The sequence below is a fragment of the Podarcis gaigeae genome, assembly GCF_964106915.1.
Source record: "Podarcis gaigeae genome assembly, chromosome: 8".
NCBI lineage: Eukaryota > Metazoa > Chordata > Lepidosauria > Squamata > Lacertidae > Podarcis > Podarcis gaigeae.
In genome coordinates this window covers 11,242,013-11,259,397 of record NC_139684.1, presented here as the reverse complement: position 1 = coordinate 11,259,397, position 17,385 = coordinate 11,242,013, and the positions used below count along the sequence as shown (strand labels likewise).

Here is a 17,385-nt window from a genome sequence, read left to right as displayed (position 1 = left end):
GGTGGGATATAAACGCAGTGAATAAGCTCTTACCTGCTTAGGAAAGCTGGAGGGATCAGCCAGATGGAGATGTCAGTCAGAAATAGGCAGCCAGAAATCTCCACCTGTTCGCAATTGGACCTGCGCTAGTTGCAAAATGCGCCTGGCGCCTAGCTAATTTCTAACGCTGGTGACCCCCTTCTCTCTCCTTGATCCAAACACATTTGCACTGTGCCCCCCCTCACACACATACACCAGACTTTACCCTTCCCCAGCAATACTTTGGAACTAGATTTGGGGAATCCTCAAGGCTTCTCCATGAGGGCTGCAGAGGACATTGGATTCAAATGACCAGAAAGGAGATTTCAACAAAACACAGTTCTCCCCACTCGTTTAATCCTCACAACAACCTTGGGAGGTAGGTTAGGCTGAGAGGCACCGACTAGCCCCCCAGGTCATGTGACCAAGTGGGGATTTGAACCCTTGCCCCCCCCCCCAGGTCCTAGTCCAACATGCTAAGCATGCTGACTCTTGTGCTAAATGGGGGGGGGGGTAGGAGAAATCGGCAAAAGCCACAGGGAAGCTGTTTGAATACGATAGAGCCTCCTGCAGTCTGATGCCCTACCAATGTTTGGGGCTGTAGCTGCTCCTGTTGTGCTGCCTGGGGCTGATGGAAGTTGCAGTTTGGGAAGGATGGAATGCAGCAAGACTGAGCTTGCCTTCGCTTTCCATTGTCAGGACTGTGTCGCCAAAAATTGTTTGAATTGCACACAGAACTTTGCACCTTCACCAAAACAGGGGCTTTGGAAAAAACAAAGAGTACTACTGTACAGTGGTGCCTCGCAAGACGAAATTAATCCGTTCCGTGAGGCTCTTCATATAGCGGTTTTTTCGTCTTGCAAAGCAAGCCCATTGACAGCTTAGCGGATTAGCGCTATTAGCGGTTTAGCGGCTTTTAGCGGATCAGCTGATAAGCGGCTTATCAGCGGATCAGCTGATAAGCGGCTTAGGGCTTAGGAAAGGGGGGGGGGAGGAAAAAAACCCCGCAGGAACTCGCAAGACATTTTCGTCTTGCGAAGCAAGCCCATAGGGAAATTCGCTTTGCGAAGCGCCTCCAAAACGGAAAACCCTTTCGTCTAGCGGGTTTTCCGTCTTGCGAGGCGTTCGTCTTGTGGGGCACCACTGTACTAGTCTCCAGGGGTCTTTTGGAGATACAGTGGTGCCTCGGGTTACAGACACTTCTGGTTACATACGCTTCAGGTTACACACTCGGCTAACCCAGAAATAGTGCTTCAGGTTAAGAACTTCGCTTCGGGATAAGAACAGAAATCGGGCTCCGGCGGTGCAGCGGCAGCAGGAGGTCCCATTAGTTAAAGTGGTGCTTCAGGTTAAGAACAGTTTCAGGTTAAGAACAGACCTCCAGAATGAATTAAGTACTTAATCCGAGGTTACCACTATACTGGAACTGGCTCAAAACAAAACAGAAAACGTTGAAAGGGCACGGCCTGCTGTATGCATTTGGCTGCTGGCACGCAGGAAACAAAGCTGGGTTTATCCTTTGGATCCTGGAATTGGAAGGGACCCCTGAGGCTCATCTGATCCACCCCCCGCAGTGCAGGAATCTCAGCTGAAGAATTCATGACAGACAGCCATCCAGCCTCTGTTTGGAAACTTGCAACAGATGAGAGCTTACCACCTTCCAGAAGTTCTTTCTGATGTTTGTTCCTTGAGTGGTGGATTTGCAGGGCCAGGGGGATCCCCGGTTAGGTGTGAAAAGGCTTCCCCTAATTCTGGGGACTTTGTGGAGAAAATCCCAAGTGCCAGTTCCCTCTGTGAAACCCTCCTTTCTGAAGATGCAACGCAGATTCTTCTACTTCACCTTTTCTGGGAAAGTGGAGGTTCCTCTTGTCAACTGTGTCAACTGCACGGTTTCAGACATCTGGGGCTGGTTTCTCTCCTCCGCCAGCTTCCACGCATGTGACCGCATTTGTTCCACTGCCGTGCAAAATAACTCTCCCTTTCTGCCTGACCCGAGGCCGCAGGGAAAGAACTTGATGTGAAAGACATTTGTCCCTTGATGCGGCGCAAAAAGCCGCTGGTTTCCTGTATAAGCTCATGGGGTGTGCGGCAGCCGTGAAGAAACAAATTACCTGCTAGGGGCCATTAGGAAACAAATTGAAAATAAAAGTGCCAGTATTATAATGCCATTACACAGATCTATGGTATAGGCCAGGGGTCGGCAAGGTTTACCTCGCCTGGGCTGGTTCACGCCAGCGGAGATCCCTCCATGGGCCGCATTGTGCACGCATGTGATTTCCAGCATCTTCGTCTGTGCAGGCACAATTTCCGGCGCCGCGGAAGCGAGTCCCTGCACCGTACTGCGCCACTTTAGCGCGGGGACTCACAGAGCAGGTGGCTCGGTTCAGTGGCGGCTCGTGGGCTGGTTAAACAACCCCTGTGGGCCGCTTGTGGTCCATGGGCCTTAGGTTGCCTACCCCTGGTGTAGGCCATGTTTGGAGTACTGTACCCTCTCTGTGTGTTTTGTGGGGGTTGTGCTGTTGGGCTCCACAGCCGATTTCGTCCTCTGTTGTCCCCTTCTCCTTGTGCTCTCCATCTTTCCATCCTCAGGGCTGATTTCCTTCAGAATGAATAGGTTTGATCTTCTTACAGTCCATGGGACTCTCAAGAATTTCCTCCAGCACCATAATTCAAAAGCATCAATTCTTCGGCGATTAGCCTTCTTTATGGGTAGACCTGTTGAAATGAATGGCCACAACTAACTCGGTCAGGCCCACTAATTTTAGTGCGCCTGCTCCGAATACAACTTAGCTGACTTGCAACACTTAGTTTTTTAAGGCCACCACATGCATTAAATAGAACCTCATTGTTCAGGAGCAGTATAACTGCAAGGGGCTGATGCTGCATGTGGGGCCACCCTGGCCTTATCCTGTGTGTGTGTGTGTGTGTGTGTGTGAGAGAGAGAGAGAGAGAGAGAGAGAGAGAGAGAGAGAGAGAATAAGAGCCGTAAGGTAAGAAAAAGATTTAAGGAACCTGGACAGTTAAGACCAGTCAAAGGCGACTATGGGCTCGTTTTGCTTTCAGGCCATGGGAGCTGGTGTTTGTCTACAGGCAGCTTTCTGGGTCATGTGGCCAGCATGACTAAACCACTTGTGGTGCAACTGAACACTGACAGAAACCAGAGTGCACAGAAACGCTGTTTACCTTCCCTCTACCTATTTATCTACTTGCACTTGTGTGCTTTCAAACTGCTAGGTTGGCAGAAGCTGGGACAGAGCAACAGGTGCTCACCCTGTTGTGTGGATTCAGACCGCTGACCTTCCAATTGGGAAGCCCAAGAGGCTCAGTGGTTTAGACCACAGCGCCACCCGCGTCCCTATAAGAGATGTAGAGTTGGGACGCCAAGGGTCATTTAGTCCAAGAGATATGGACATTCAACAAAGGAAATGCCACCACCTTCCATCCACTGCCAAATAGCTCTTACCCTCAAACATTCTTCCTGATGTTTGTTCTTCAGTTTCTCTCTCTACCTTCTCCTTCCTCTCACCGTTGGGAGGCAGTAAATGCCCTCCAAATCCCTGGACGGGATGCCAGGCCTGATCCACCTTCAGGGCTCGTCTTCTGTTCTTCTGGGCGTCCATTTGCAAGCCCCTTTATCCCTCCTTTGGGCCAAGAAGGAAATTGTGGCTACCCAGCTGAGAGCAAAGCCAAGATTGTAGGTTGTAGAGTTGGATGGACCCCTGAAGATCATCCAGTCCCTTGCATTGTAAGAATACAGTGGTACCTCGGGTTACAGATGCTTCAGGTTACAGACACTTCAGGTTACAGACTTTGCTAACCCAGAAATAGTACCTCGGGTTAAGAACTTTGCTTCAGGATGAGAGCAGAAATCGTGCGGTGGCAGTGAGAGGCCGCATTAGCTAAAGTGGTGCTTCAGGTTAAGAACAGTTTCAGGTTAAGAATGGACCTCCGGAACGAATTAAGTACTTAACCTGAGGTACCACTGTATGCAGCTGCCCCATATGGAGATCGAACCTGCCACCTTGGCATTATCAGTTCCACACTCTAACCAGTTGTGGTGGAGTCCCAGAATCCTCAGATGTTGCTACTGGCACCTACTATTTTTTATTTTGCAAAAAACAACACCACAGTGTTTCCAGGTCCAGATGCTGGAGAATGTGTGTGCTTCTGGCTTGAGTTGAGGTTTAGAAGCTTGACATCTGCTTCCACTTAGGCCTATTCTTCCGCGTGACACTGTCAGATTCCCTGGATGGGAGGCTGTGTTGACCGCGTTCTGTAATTGGCATTTTCAGGTCCAATATCCGAAATGTGCTCGTCTTATTGTCATGGGACGCAGGTGGCGCTGTGGGTTAAAGCCTCAGCGCCTAGGACTTGCCGATCGAAAGGTCGGCGGTTCGAATCCCTGCGGCGGGGTGCGCTCCCGCTGCTCCGTCCCAGCGCCTGCCAACCTAGCAGTTCGAAAGCACCTCCGGGTGCAAGTAGATAAATAGGGACCGCTTACCAGCGGGAAGGTAAACGGCGTTTCCGTGTGCAGCTCTGGCTCGCCAGATGCAGCTTTGTCACGCTGGCCACGTGACCCGGAAGTGTCTCCGGACAGCGCTGGCCCCTGGCCTCTTGAGTGAGATGGGTGCACAACCCCAGAGTCTGTCAAGACTGGCCCGTACGGGCAGGGGTACCTTTACCTTTACCTTATTGTCATGCTGTGTGTGTGTGTGTGCGCGCGCACACGCAAGGAAGATGTTTTCGATTGCTCTGGGAGTGGCAGAGAAGTAGGAAAGGGGGAAATAATTTGAGACAGGGAGCGGTGATTTCCTCCTTCAAATAAAATAAAATAAAAACCGTGCTGCAATCTGGAGCAAAGCATTTCCTCCGCAGGAAGGATCGAATAGCAAACTGGAGTCTCTGTGGGATTCACCCCATGGAGAAGCATGTAGCATCTTTTTTTAAGCTCTCTGGGTAGGATGGGAGACTGCTGCTTGTTTGGGCTTCCCCCATCCAGGGCATCTGGTTAGGCATTGTGAGATAGAAAAGCTCCCCCTACCTGGACTTTAAGAAGGGGAAAGGCTTTGCAGAAAGCAAGTGAAGGATACCAGGTTGGAAGGATGCCTCTGTGCTTCATACATTTCAAACACATTTTCTCTCCCTCCCCCGGAAGAGGGAACTGTAGCTTGCAGAGCTGCAATTTCCAGCACCCTTAACAAACTACAGTGCCCAGGATTCTCGTATGATGCGTTGGCAAGTCAGCATGTTTTCATAAGCACACTTTAATAAGTTCCACAGTTTTAACTATGCGGCGCATGACAAAGGGCTTTTAGCTGTGCTGAATCTTCCCACGTTCAGCTTCGTTAAATGTCCACAAGTTCTGCCTGCTCTCTTCACGCCGTGCATTAGTTTTATGAACTTCTGTAAAGCCAAGAACAAGAGTGCCTCTGAAGAGGTGCAGAATGTCCCCACCTCCGAGTCATCCAAATGATGCCCGGAGCCAGAGCCTTCTGGGTCAGCGAGCATGGCTTTGAAGCCTGCGTGAGCCTTTGCGTCGGGAAATAGGGCCATGAGGTTCAGTGATCCCACAGCTACGGCGTTCAGCAAAATCGGGGGAGCCACTGCAAAAAAAGGAAGGTTTTATTTGCTTATTAATTGGAAAATTGGGAAATAGTAATCATGAAATGTAAGGGACGTGGGTGGCACTGTGGGTTAAACCACAGGGTCTAGGGCTTGCCAATCAGAAGGTCAGCGGTTTGAATCCCCACGACGGAGTGAGCTCCCGTTTCTCGGTCCCAGCTCCTGCCCACCTAGTAGTTCAAAAGCATGTCAAAGTGCAAGTAGATAAATAGGTACCGCTCCAGCGGGAAGGTAAATGGCGTTTCTGGGCACTGCTCTGGTTAGCCAGAAGCGGTTTAGTCATGCTGGCCACATGACCCGGAAGCTGTCTGCAGACAAACGCCAGCTCCCTCAGCCAGTAAAGCGAGATGAGCGCCGCAACCCCAGAGTCGTCCGCGACTGGACCTAACGGTCAGGGGTACCTTTACATTTTAATCATGAAATGTGCCCCAGTTCTGCAGCCATTCTAAGCACGTTCTCCTCTCTTCGTGGCGTTTTGGCTGAGTAATGCTTGATGAAGACAGGCAACTCCCATTTTGTGTGCATGCAAGAAACGCGAGATTGCTGACACACGTGACATTTTCAGCCCCAGAAAGGAGTGGGGTGGGCTTATGCATGCTCCTGTACATCTTCCCTACCTGCCCATGCTCCTCCTTTGCAGAAGTCCTGGAGGCTGTCATGAATGAAGAGATAGGACAAAATGAAGGCATATGTAATACTGTGTCCGGTTCTGGAATACTGGAATACTGTATCCGGAATACTGTGTCCGGTTCTGGTCGCCATGATTTAAGAAGGATGTTGACCACTTGGAACGTGTGCAGAGGAGGGCATTGAAGATGATCAGGGGTCTGGAAACTAACCCTGGTTGAAGGAGCTGGGTCTGTTTAGCCTGGTAAAGAGGAGGCTGAGAGGAGATACGATAGCCATCTTCGCATGTCTCAAGGGCTGTCACGTGGAAGATGGAGCAAGCTTGTTTTCTCCTGCTCCAGAGGGTAGAGCTGAAACCAGTGGCTTCAAGTTACAAGAAAGGAGATTCCAAAGGATGAACTTTCTGACCGAGCTGTTGGGGCAGTGAAACAGTCTCCCTTGGGAAGTTGTGGTCTCTTCTTCACTGGAGGTTTTTAAGCAGAGGTTGGATGGCCATCAGCCATGGGTACTCTAGTTGAGTTTCCTGCATTGCAAGGGATTGGACCGGATCACCCTCAGGGTTCCTTCCAATTCCGTGGTCCTATGTTCTTTCTCTCCATGGGGGGCTAAATGCATGTGGGCAGGCAGCTGGGGTCAGGATGCACTCCATCAACTCTGGGTGGGGGTGGAGATCTGGATGGCTCTGTTCCTCATGGGCGTTTTGATCAGCCTCAGAGGCATCCAGTGTTTTGACGTTGACCAGAAGTGCGGATCCTGCCCTGCAAGGCTGCTGTGGAAGCTGGGCCTTCTCTGGGCAGGCAGTGTGGTGGTGTAAACATTCCTAGAGATGTGGCTCACAGTCTTGCTGGCCGACAGGAAGAGGGAAACAAACCCTGAAGGTACTTTGGCAAAGGACCATAGCTTAGGTCCCGTGTTTGCTGAAACCCTGGAGAAACCACTGCCAGTTAGCGCAGAGAGAATGCTACCTAGGAAGAGCCTGCTGGATCAGTTCTGGTCCAGCATCCTGTCCTCACGGGGCAACCAGATGCCCCAAAGGGAAGCCTGCAAGCAGGATTCGAACACAAGAGCAACTCTCGCCTCCTGCAGTTTCCAGCAACTGATAATCAGAAGCATTGCTGCCTCTTGGCAGTGGAGGCAGAAGAGAGCCATTGACTCCAGTAGCCATTGGTCACCCTCTTCCCACCCACCTCCCGAATAATTTGTCTAATCCTCTTTGAAAGACATCCAAACTGGTGGCCTTTACTGCCTCCTGTGGGAGTGAGTTCCAAAGTTTCACCCCCCAACATTAAGCTTCATTCATACTGAGGTCTGGGTCAGGCTTAGGAAGCTTTCTGTTCAACTCAGAACTTTACTGCAAGCCATGAGGACTAGAATCTTCCTTTTTAAAGGAAGGGCCATTGCTCAGGGGTGGTGCCCCCTGTTTTGCATGCAGAAGGTCCCCAGTTCAACCCCCCACAACTGCATTACCAGGTAGGGCTGGGAGAAGAATCCCTGCCTCAAGGTGAGCCTCTGCCTGTCAGTGTAGACAGTACTGAACTAGATGGATCCACACCCTTAACAAGCTACAATAGTCATTGGGGATTGATCTTGGATCCTTCTGCCTGCCAAGCAGGTGTTCCATGGAGGCGCAGGTCAATTCTGTGTCCAGGGCAGCTGTCTACCAGCTCCATCTGGTATGCAGGCTGAGAACCTATCTGCCCGCGGACTGCCTCGCCAGAGTGGTGCATGCTCTGGTTATCTCTCACTTGGACTACTGCAGTGTGTTCTGCATGGGGCTACCTTTGAAGGTGACCCAGAAACTACAACTAATCCGGAATGTGGCAGCTAGACTGGTAACTGGGAGTGGCCGCCAAGACCGTATAGCACTGGTCCTGAAAGACCAACATTGGCTCCCAGTACGTTTCCAAGCACAAGTCAAAGTGTTGGTGCTGACCTTTAAAGCCCTAAACGGCCTTGGTCCAGTATACCAGAAGGAGCGTCTCCACTCCTATCGTTCTGCCTGGACACTGAGGTCCAGCGCCAAGGGTCTGCTGGCAGTTCCCTCACTGCGAGAAGTTACAGGGAACCAGGCAGAGGGCCTTCTCGGTAGTGGCACCCGCCCTGTGGAAGGCTCTCCCAGCAGATGTCAAAGAGAACAACAACTACCAGACATCTGAAGGCAGCCCTTTTTAGGGAAGCTTTTAATGTTTGATGCATTACTAAATTTTAATATTTTGTTGGAAGCCGCCCAGAGTGGCTGGGGAAGCCCAGCCAGATGGGCGGGGTATAAATAATAAATTATGATTATTATTATTATTCCAGCCCTGGGTCCTTCAAGGTCTGCCTTCCCCACCAGAGCATCCCTGGTGCTTGACCGCGCAGGGGGCCGTGGCACAGTCCCATCTACACCAATGGACCCTGCTTTCACACCCACCCACCCACCCTGAGAGAGTCCTTGGTCCAGGTAGCCTCCCTCTCCCAGCCCAGAGATGAGGCCTATGCTTTGAACTCTGCTGCCACCAGAGGGCTGAATCAGCAGCCGGCAGGCTTCCAGGCCTCCCAGTTGGAGAGTGGCTTTGTTTGGGATATCTTATGCTTCCGGCGCCGCGCGAGGAATCCAGCAGAGTCCCCTAAGTTCATCAGCGGGAGGGAGGGTTGCCAAAGACAACACCCCCAGTTGGGTGGGGACAGAGGAGGCGCAGGAGCCTGTGTGTGCACTGCAAAACTCTGTGCATGCACCGCGGAACGCGCTCCTGCAGGAGGCTGAGGTGGCTGCCAACCTGGGTGGCTTGAAAAAGAGGACAAGACACATTCATGGAGAGAGGAGAAGGCTCCCTATGGCTGCTACCCACAATGGCTGGGCTTCTCAATCGCTCTTGCAGGAAACAGCAGGAGGGGAGCAGGCTCTTGTGTTCAAATTCCGCTTGAGGGTTTCCCCATTGGGGCATCCAGTCTGCCACTGTGAGAACAGGACGCCGGACTAGTTCGGTCCTTAGCCTAATCCAGCTGCAGGCTATTTTTATTTCAGTTTGACTCCCTTCCCCTCTTCTTTTTTTCCTTTCTCCTCCTGCAATGGAACTCTTATTTGGGGACTTCGCTGGCTTTTTGCTGGCCCATGTAGGACCAGTCTGGAAAGTTAGCCTTGGTGAAGACTTGACGTTTTCATCCCCCAAAAAGTTTTTGATTTGAGTTTCCATTGAAATGAGGCTGGTTTTTTAATGTGTTTTAGTCTTGTTTTTAAGTTTTATTTCAATCAATTTGTTTTTATATTGCGTGTTAACCGCCCTGAGCCCGGTCTTGGCTGGGGAGGGCGGGGTATAAATAAATTTTATTATTATTATTTTCTTGGATTTGTGTACTTGTGCATGAGCACACTCATGCGGGAGAAAGGAGGCTGTCAGTGTTGTGCTTCTGGGTGCCTAATGTGGCACTGCCTCTGCACAAGCTGGCTGCCAATTTCCTTTGACCAATAGCCCTTTGTCATCTTGGAGAGGTGTCAGGGCGGGGGGGGGGGGATAGTCAGATGGGAACAAGACTGGTGGGGGATTCCTCTTAGCCGAAAGAGGTGGGGGACTCTTTCTTCCTTGGAGGTTTTTAAGCAGAGGTTGGGTGGCCACCTGTCATGGCTGCTTTAGTTGAGATTCCCGCATTGCAGGGGGTTGGACTAGATGACCTGGGGGGGGAACCCTTCCATGGTTCTATGACCCCTCGCCCTGCCTGCCCCTAATCCCCCTTTAAAATCCCTTTAAACGGACACACCTCTCTCTCGGCAGGCACTGTGGGGAGATGGCCTTTCAGATAACCCACAGTAACCCCGTCTCATAGTCCAGGGAGATGTGTTTGTGGCTTCTGTAGCTCAGAAGGAAAACGGAGATCTGTGGGAACTGGGCGGGGGAATGCAGGGTCCCTGGGATCTGTTTCCTTGGAACCTCTGGAGCAGCAGGCCCCCCAGAGAGCGGCAGCCCATGCCAGCCCCAGGCGCCGCAAGGAGTATCAGAGCAGGAAACAGGAAAGAGGCAGATAAGCCTTCTTGGATGCGAGCCGAGAGAGAGACTGGCCCGAGAAAGGCGTCGAGGGGGTGCAGAGTCCCACTCGCTGTGTTTTACAGAGAGGTTAAAAAACATGAGAAGTGTCTCCTTATATTTGGCCAGTGGTCCGCAGAGTCCAGCATCCTGTTCTCACAGGGGCCTGTGGGAAACCAAGCAGGATTCGAACACAAGAGCAGCCCCTGCTGCCTCCGTGGAGGCAGAACATAGCAATTTGCCTAATCCTCTGTTAAAGCCACCCAAGTAGGTGGCTGGTCACTTCCTCCAGTGGGAGGGAGTTCCACAGTTTAACTTTGGAAAAGTAAGAAGACTTTCCCAAGGAACAGAGAAATGATAGGGGGAAAACAGAACTGTAGAGTTGAAAGGGATCATAAGGGTCATCTAGTCCAACCCCCTGCAATGGACGAATCACAGCTCAAGAATCCCAGGTAGAGAGAAATCCAGAGAGCTGCTGCCAGTGAGTGTAGGCAATATGGAACTTTACAGAGCAATTCTCCTGCCTCTGTGCAAATCAGTTTCTTCTGTCCCTATTTAGATCATTCCTTTATTCAGAATCATGAGGACTAGATTTTCTCTTTTAAGTTTTAGTGGAAGAGGGTTGGCACGGGGTCCCCTGCCTGAAAAATACACACACACCCCAGAAAGCTGCTGCCAGTCAGTGTAGACAATCTCGCTCAGCCAAAGGCTCCGTAAGGGTCTCCATGACTGGAGGCAGAAATGCTTCTGAATTCCAGGTGCTGGAGAGGTGTTGAGGGAGTCGGCCAGGTGACGAGTGGCGCAGAGTCCGGCCGCCGCCACTGCCGCTGGCCGTGAGCAAGACGGGACGTCCCTGCTGAGGAATGCGGCTTGGCTTCCTGTTTTCCGCCGCCTGTGCCAGTCCTTCTGTTTGGAAACGTCCCGATCAGTGGTGGCCTGGGGGGGGGGGTGACAGGGGGAAAGACCTTCAGTGGTTTGAAAAGGAGGGTTTACTTCAGGCTAAGGAGAGGGTTGCATAAGCTTGCTGCCCCCCCCCCCTCTGCTGGGAGGAGGGGGGGTGCAGTGGGCGGTCTGCCTGGCTGGCTTCTGCGCTTCCTTGTGTTATAATTGCTCAGTAACGTTAGGTTTCCAGGCGGCGCGAGAGGCTTGCATCCTGGTGCAGCAGATGCCCTGCACGGCTGCTGCCTGGGTGCCCCTCCTACCTGGCTTCCCATGGGAGGAGAAGGAGGAAGCTGCAGGGGATTTGACGGCAGCAGCCCTGACACGGGTCCAATCCTGCAGGATAATCAGATAGGGCTTGGACAGGTGGCCTTCGTGCGTTCAGCATGGCCGCACGCCGCACGGGACAGAGCCTCCCCCCCACCTCGGAGTTGAGCTGACCACTTCAGTGTCCCCTGTGGGCACACTCTCGCGGGTGGCATGGAGTCACTCAGGGATTCTGTTTTGCATTTGGCCTTGCAGATGTCGACCTACAAGAGAGCCACCCTGGATGAGGAGGAACTGGTGGACTCTATGGAAGGAGAGGTCTACCCCAACGGGATCCAGGTAAGATCCGCTTGGTTGTACGTGGAAGTGGGACACAAGGTGCATTTGCATGCTGGAGACTCCTCAGTGGCTTCACCTGTTGGTTGCCTGCCTGGGGACAGGAGCTTTCTCCCTGCTCTTGAGGGCAAGTGGAATCTCTCCGCTGCCCCGCAAAAGGGAGCATGGTCTGCATTGGGGAGTGGGCTCCCTTCCGAGCCGACTGCAGTTCATCTGATCTCCCTCCGGGAGACCCCTCTGCCCTCCTTGGAAGCTTTCTGGGGGGGGGGGGCTCTGCTCTTAGAGGCAAGAACTTAGTCCTGGGTGGGTGGGTGTGCAAACGTCTCTTTTCAAGAAGAGGACAGGAAAGGGGTACCTGACTTAATCTAACAGGACCCTGGCGGGTTTTCTGACCTCAAACACACACGTTTGGTTCTTTCCTTCTAATCCGGCACCATCCTGTCCAGTTCATACTCCAATCTGTCGCTGACCGCATGAGGACTAGCTGCTTGGGCTGTAGGCAAAAGGCAGCTGCTTCCTCCGATCAGCTTTGTGGCTCAGGAAAGAGCAACAGGCAACCTGTTGATTATGCGGCGTCTCTCCCGCCTTTTATGAGAGATTTGGTGAGACTCAAATTATGGACCCTAATCAGAGCTTTATAGGTGCACCCCAAATCGAGAATAGCCAGTGTGGTGCTCCCATCATTCCTGACTTCTGGCCATGCTGACTGCTGTGACTGGTGGCAGTTGGAGTCCATCAGCACCCCTGTCCTGAGCCCAGTGTGATAAATCCAGAACTCTCTGTTTGCAGGATATACTGTGGCTCTGCAACCTTTATTGTGACACTGTCTGGTCTTCTAGAGCAGTTGTTTCCCAAACTTGGGTCTCCAGCTGTTTTTGAACTACAACTCCCATCATCCCTAGCTAGCAGGACCAGTGGCCAGGAATGATGGGAACTGTAGTCCAAAAACAGCTGGAGACCCAAGCTTGGGAAACACTGGACTAGAGGCAGGTTCTCAATTCGAAATTAAAACACAGACTGTCCTTGCGGCACTAGCTGGCTCTGTATATAACACGGGGAGCAGTGCCTCCAAACAGAATCATAGCATTGGAAGGGATCCCCAAGGGTCAACCAATCCAACCCCCTGCAGTGCAGGAACCGCATATAAAAAATCCCTGCCAGGTGGCCCTCCAACCTCAACCTCTTGCACAGCTGCTGGTGGCGAATGACCTGCCTGTCGGCCACTGATCCCCACACCAGTGGCCACCTTTTGGGGACAGGCTCCCACATTGGGGTGTGCACTGAGCCAGTCCCTCTCTATTCCCCAAAACAATCCCATTAAGCAGGTGCTTGGTGATGAATGTCTTCCTGACCTGGAGGAGATGCAGCCTGGTTGTAGCATCTGTGAATAATTATTCACAGCTGCTTCTGAAGGAGGGAGGTGGGGGGTGACGACTAAGACAACACACCTTTCCCTATTAAATGGGGTGAGAGGCCTTGGATAGGGCAAGGAAAGTCCAGGAGGACCTGAGGTCCAGGAGGACCCCCCACCCCTCAGAAGGGGTTTGCTTCTCCCCGGTGGCGGCTCATGATGGAAGGTTGTGCTCCTGCTCCTGAGCACGTCCCCAGTGCACAGCCTCTCTGTGTCTCCCCACCATCCCACCGCACCCCACCCCACCCCCCGCCATTGGGACATCCTTAATTCTCAAGATTTTAACCTAAGGGGGCAGGTTTTATGTTTCTAATCTCAATTTGGTGCTGGGTTTCCTGGATTCTGTCTTAACCACTCTGAAACACTGGAAGCTGCCTTACACTGAGTGGCCCATCTAGCTCAGTATTGTCTGCACTGACTGGCAACAGCAGCTCTCCAGGATTTCAGATTGAAGTCTTGCGTACCGGGATACTGAACCCGAGACCTTCTGCATGCAGAGCAGGTGCTCTGCCCACCAAGCTTTGGCCCTTCCCCGTGGGGGCAGCTGCTTTTATGCAGAGTTAGGCCACTGGTGCATCTAGCTCAGTGTTGCTTGCACTGGCTGGCAGCGGCTCTCAAGAGTTCGAGGCCAGGGTTGCCCAGATCCGGATCCTGGGGCTTTCTGCATGCAAGGCAGTTACTCAGCCATCAAGCCTTTTCCCAAAGATTTCCTGCCCACCCCAGTTCCTTGAGGCCAGAGAAGGCTGCCGTGTGTCCTTTGAATAAGTCTGCCACTGTCTCTGGCACAAGTCACAGTTCCTTCCTATGCAAGCATTCCTGGGACACCTTGAATTGTTGGACCGTGAGCCTGCATGGATTTTTGCCAGGCAGGAAGTAGAAGCGGGTTGAGGATCATAGGGTAGGGATATGCACTGTTTTTCTGTTATTTTGAAAGTACTTTTTATTGAATTTTATCCATGCAGCCGAAAGAACAGAAGAGAATTTCATGGGCTGAAATAACGTAGGGCAAACAAAACTGATCTTTTAGTATCAAGGCATCACTAGTGACAGAGACCCCTGAAGAGGGGAGGGAGGAGAATTAGATGGTTTGCAATGCAGGAAGATGATTTAGACTGAATCAGACCCACTGGAGCTCAGTGTGGTCAGTACTGACAGGCAGCAGGCGGCTTTTCCCAGCGCTACCAGGAGATGCTGCCAGTGGGGATTGAATCTGGAGCCTTCTACATCCCAAGCAGGGACTCTGCCAAAGAGGGATGGTCCTTCCTGAGTCTTCCTCCTGATCTGCCCACCATCACTGTATATTCCTTTTGTTTTTCCTCTCCCTCTGTGCCCCCACTTTCTTCCTCTCCCCTCCCCTTTGCCTGAAAAACTTGTTCTGGGCTGAGAGATTGTTTGTTTGGCCTGTCCCAGCCCCCTCTTTGAAACCAAATCTTTATCCCTTGGGGAAGAAAGAAGCAAATACTCAAGTCCCCTCTTTGTTCTCCATCAAGCAAATCTTCAAGAACAACAGCAACCACCCCAAACCCTCCCCAGCTTTTGGAAGCCAGGTGGGGAGTGGTAGAGCCAGAAACCTGCTCAGGTGTGTTTGCATGACTAAGGCTGACCTCTGTGCTACTTCTGCCGCTGGGATGGTTTCAAAACCCTCTTTTTTTATTACTATATTTATAACCCTTGTCTCGGTATCTTGCAAATGACGCAATCCAGGGGCACTTAAAATCACAACAGTCACTAAACAATTTTTTTAAATGACCTGGAAAAATAAGAGCACGAAGCACCGAAGGAAGGAGAAACTCAAAAGTGACGAGAAGAAGCATGGATTAAAAGTGAAGGATCCAGGCACGATCCCAAAAACCAGAAGGATAAAGGCGCGTTTGGGCTTCTGAAAGAGCCAGCCAAGATCCATGTATCAGCAAGCAGAAATCCTCACAGCTCTGCTGACACAGAGGTATGAGGAGCCACCTGAACATAAGAAGAGTCTGCTAGTCACAGCATTGTAGAGTTGGAAGAGAACCCCAAAGTTCCTCTAGTCCAGCCCCCTGCCGTGCAGCCTTCTGTTCTTGCAGTGCCCCATGGGAAACACACAAGTAGGACCTGAGTCACCAGCAACTGGGATTCAGATGCCCCTGGCAGTGCCGGCAGAGACCAGCAGCTATCAGTAGCCTCAACCTCCATGAATTTGTCCAACCCTCTTTTAAAGCCATCTAGGTTGGCGGCCATTGCTTCCTCCTCTGTGCGAGGGAGTCCCACAGCTTAACTGTGCTGCATGAAGGAGGGCTTTAATTTCTCGGTCCTTAATATTCCAACATTCAACTTAATCAGACGTCTGTGAATTCTAGCGTTATGAAAGAGGGAGAAATTACTCTCCTCTATCCGCCGAGTATCATTCTTGGCAGCTAGAATGTTGCCAGAGCTTCTGTGATGTCACAGCAGCCCCAGCCAGTGGCAGGGGCCCATCTTAGGTAGCGACCAGTTGTTGTTTTTAAGCATGCTCTCATTCCTGATAGAAACGGGAGATTTTGGGCCTCCCCTTCCGTCACGCCGGGTTGCCTGGAGGCGCTGAGGCCTTTCGTTCATTTGGCTTGTCTTCCTGGACGCTTCGAAGGCGGAACTGCCTGGCTCCTGTCTCTGTTCTCAGTAATGATCTTTCAAAATCCAAAAAAACAGCAGAACGTTCCCTTGCCATATTCGTCTCTATTGTGAGTTCTGCAGCAAAGGAGAACAGCAATGCAAGTCCCAGCGATGCACGGGGATCGCTGCCGGATTGCCACAGCCCTCAATGCCTCCCTCTCTTCAGCTGGGAAAAGGGCTGCCTGCAGAACACGCCCTCCCTGACAGGTGGGCACCTTCGCTGTCAAATTGGGAGTGATCTTGCACCCGCCTCGCTGAGCTGAAGAAACTCCGCTCCCAGTGCCTGTTGGCTGGGTGCACCCCTCTCTGCACAAACCTGCCATCGGGCTGGCGTGTCTCCTTGGCCCAGAGCCTGCTGACTGCAGCTGAGGAAGACCAGATGTTCTCCAGACTTACTGCTCCGTTGACGTGGGATTTTGTGGGGATGAGCTCCTTGCCATCAGGGTCTCCTGGGTGTCCCTGAGAAGAGCCTTCAGCTGGATCAGCCCCAAAGGGGGGCACACTCAGCCCAGCATCCCCTTCTCCCAGTGGCCAACCAAGATGCCCCAATGAATAAGCCCACCAGCAGGGTCCAAGCAACTCTTCCCCTCCTGGAGTCTCCAGCAATTAGGATTCAGAAGCATCCTACCTGCCCGCGGACTGTCTCGCCAGAGTGGTGCATGCTCTAGTTATCTCCCGCTTGGACTACTGCAATGCGCTCTACGTGGGGCTACCTTTGAAGGTGACCCGGAAATTGCAATTAATCCAGAATGCGGCAGCTAGACTGGTGACTGGGAGTGGCCGCCGAGACCACATAACCCCAGTCCTGAGAGATCTGCATTGGCTCCCAGTATGTTTCCGAGCACAATTCAAAGTGTTGGTGCTGACCTTTAAAGCCCTAAACGGCCTCGGTCCAGTATACCTGAAGGAGCGTCTCCACCCCCATTGTTCTGCAAGGAACCCTGAGATCCAGCGGCGAGGGCCTTCTGGCGGTTCCCTCATTGCGAGAAGTGAGGTTACAGGGAACCAGACAGAGGGCCTTCTCGGTAGTGGCGCCCACCCTGTGGAATGCCCTCACTTCAGATGTGAAGGAAATAAGCAGCTATCCTATCTTTAAAAGACATCTGAAGGCAGCCCTGTTTAGGGAAGTTTTTAATATTTAATGCTGTACTGTTTTTAACACTTGATTGGAAGCCGCCCAGAGTGGCTGGGGAAATTCAGCCAGATGGGCAGGGTATAAATAATAATTGTTGTTGTTGTTGTTATCACTTCTTCTGATAGCAGATGCAGAGCATGCCTGCCATGGCTAGTAGCCAGCGAGAGCCCTCTTTTCCATGTATTTGTCCAATCCTCTTTTAAAGCCATACAAGTTGGTCTGCCTCTAGTGGGAGGGAGTTCCACAGTTTAACTCTACACTGCATTGAGAGGTCATTTCTTTTATCTGCCCTAAATCTCCCAGCATCATTGGATGTTGACGAGTTCTAGTGTTAGGAGAGAGCAAGAAAAACTCTCCCCACCCCTCAATTTCCCCATGCCAGGCATAATTATATATACATC

The 17,385-nt window shown here is 51.8% G+C and overlaps 1 protein-coding gene across 5 annotated transcripts in view; it reads left to right on the top strand.

The window, feature by feature from the left end:
- Positions 1–17,385, top strand: part of ECE1 (endothelin converting enzyme 1) — a 73,228-nt gene that overhangs the window by 25,093 nt on the left and 30,750 nt on the right. For 4 of the 5 annotated variants that reach the window (XM_083750190.1, XM_083750188.1, XM_083750186.1 and 1 more), the window contains exon 2: positions 11,730–11,813. In XM_083750190.1, coding sequence (XP_083606316.1) covers positions 11,730–11,813 — 84 coding nt within the window. Of the gene's footprint in view, positions 1–11,128; positions 11,814–17,385 lie in introns of those variants that run through there. The other variant, XM_083750187.1, reaches the window with a different exon arrangement.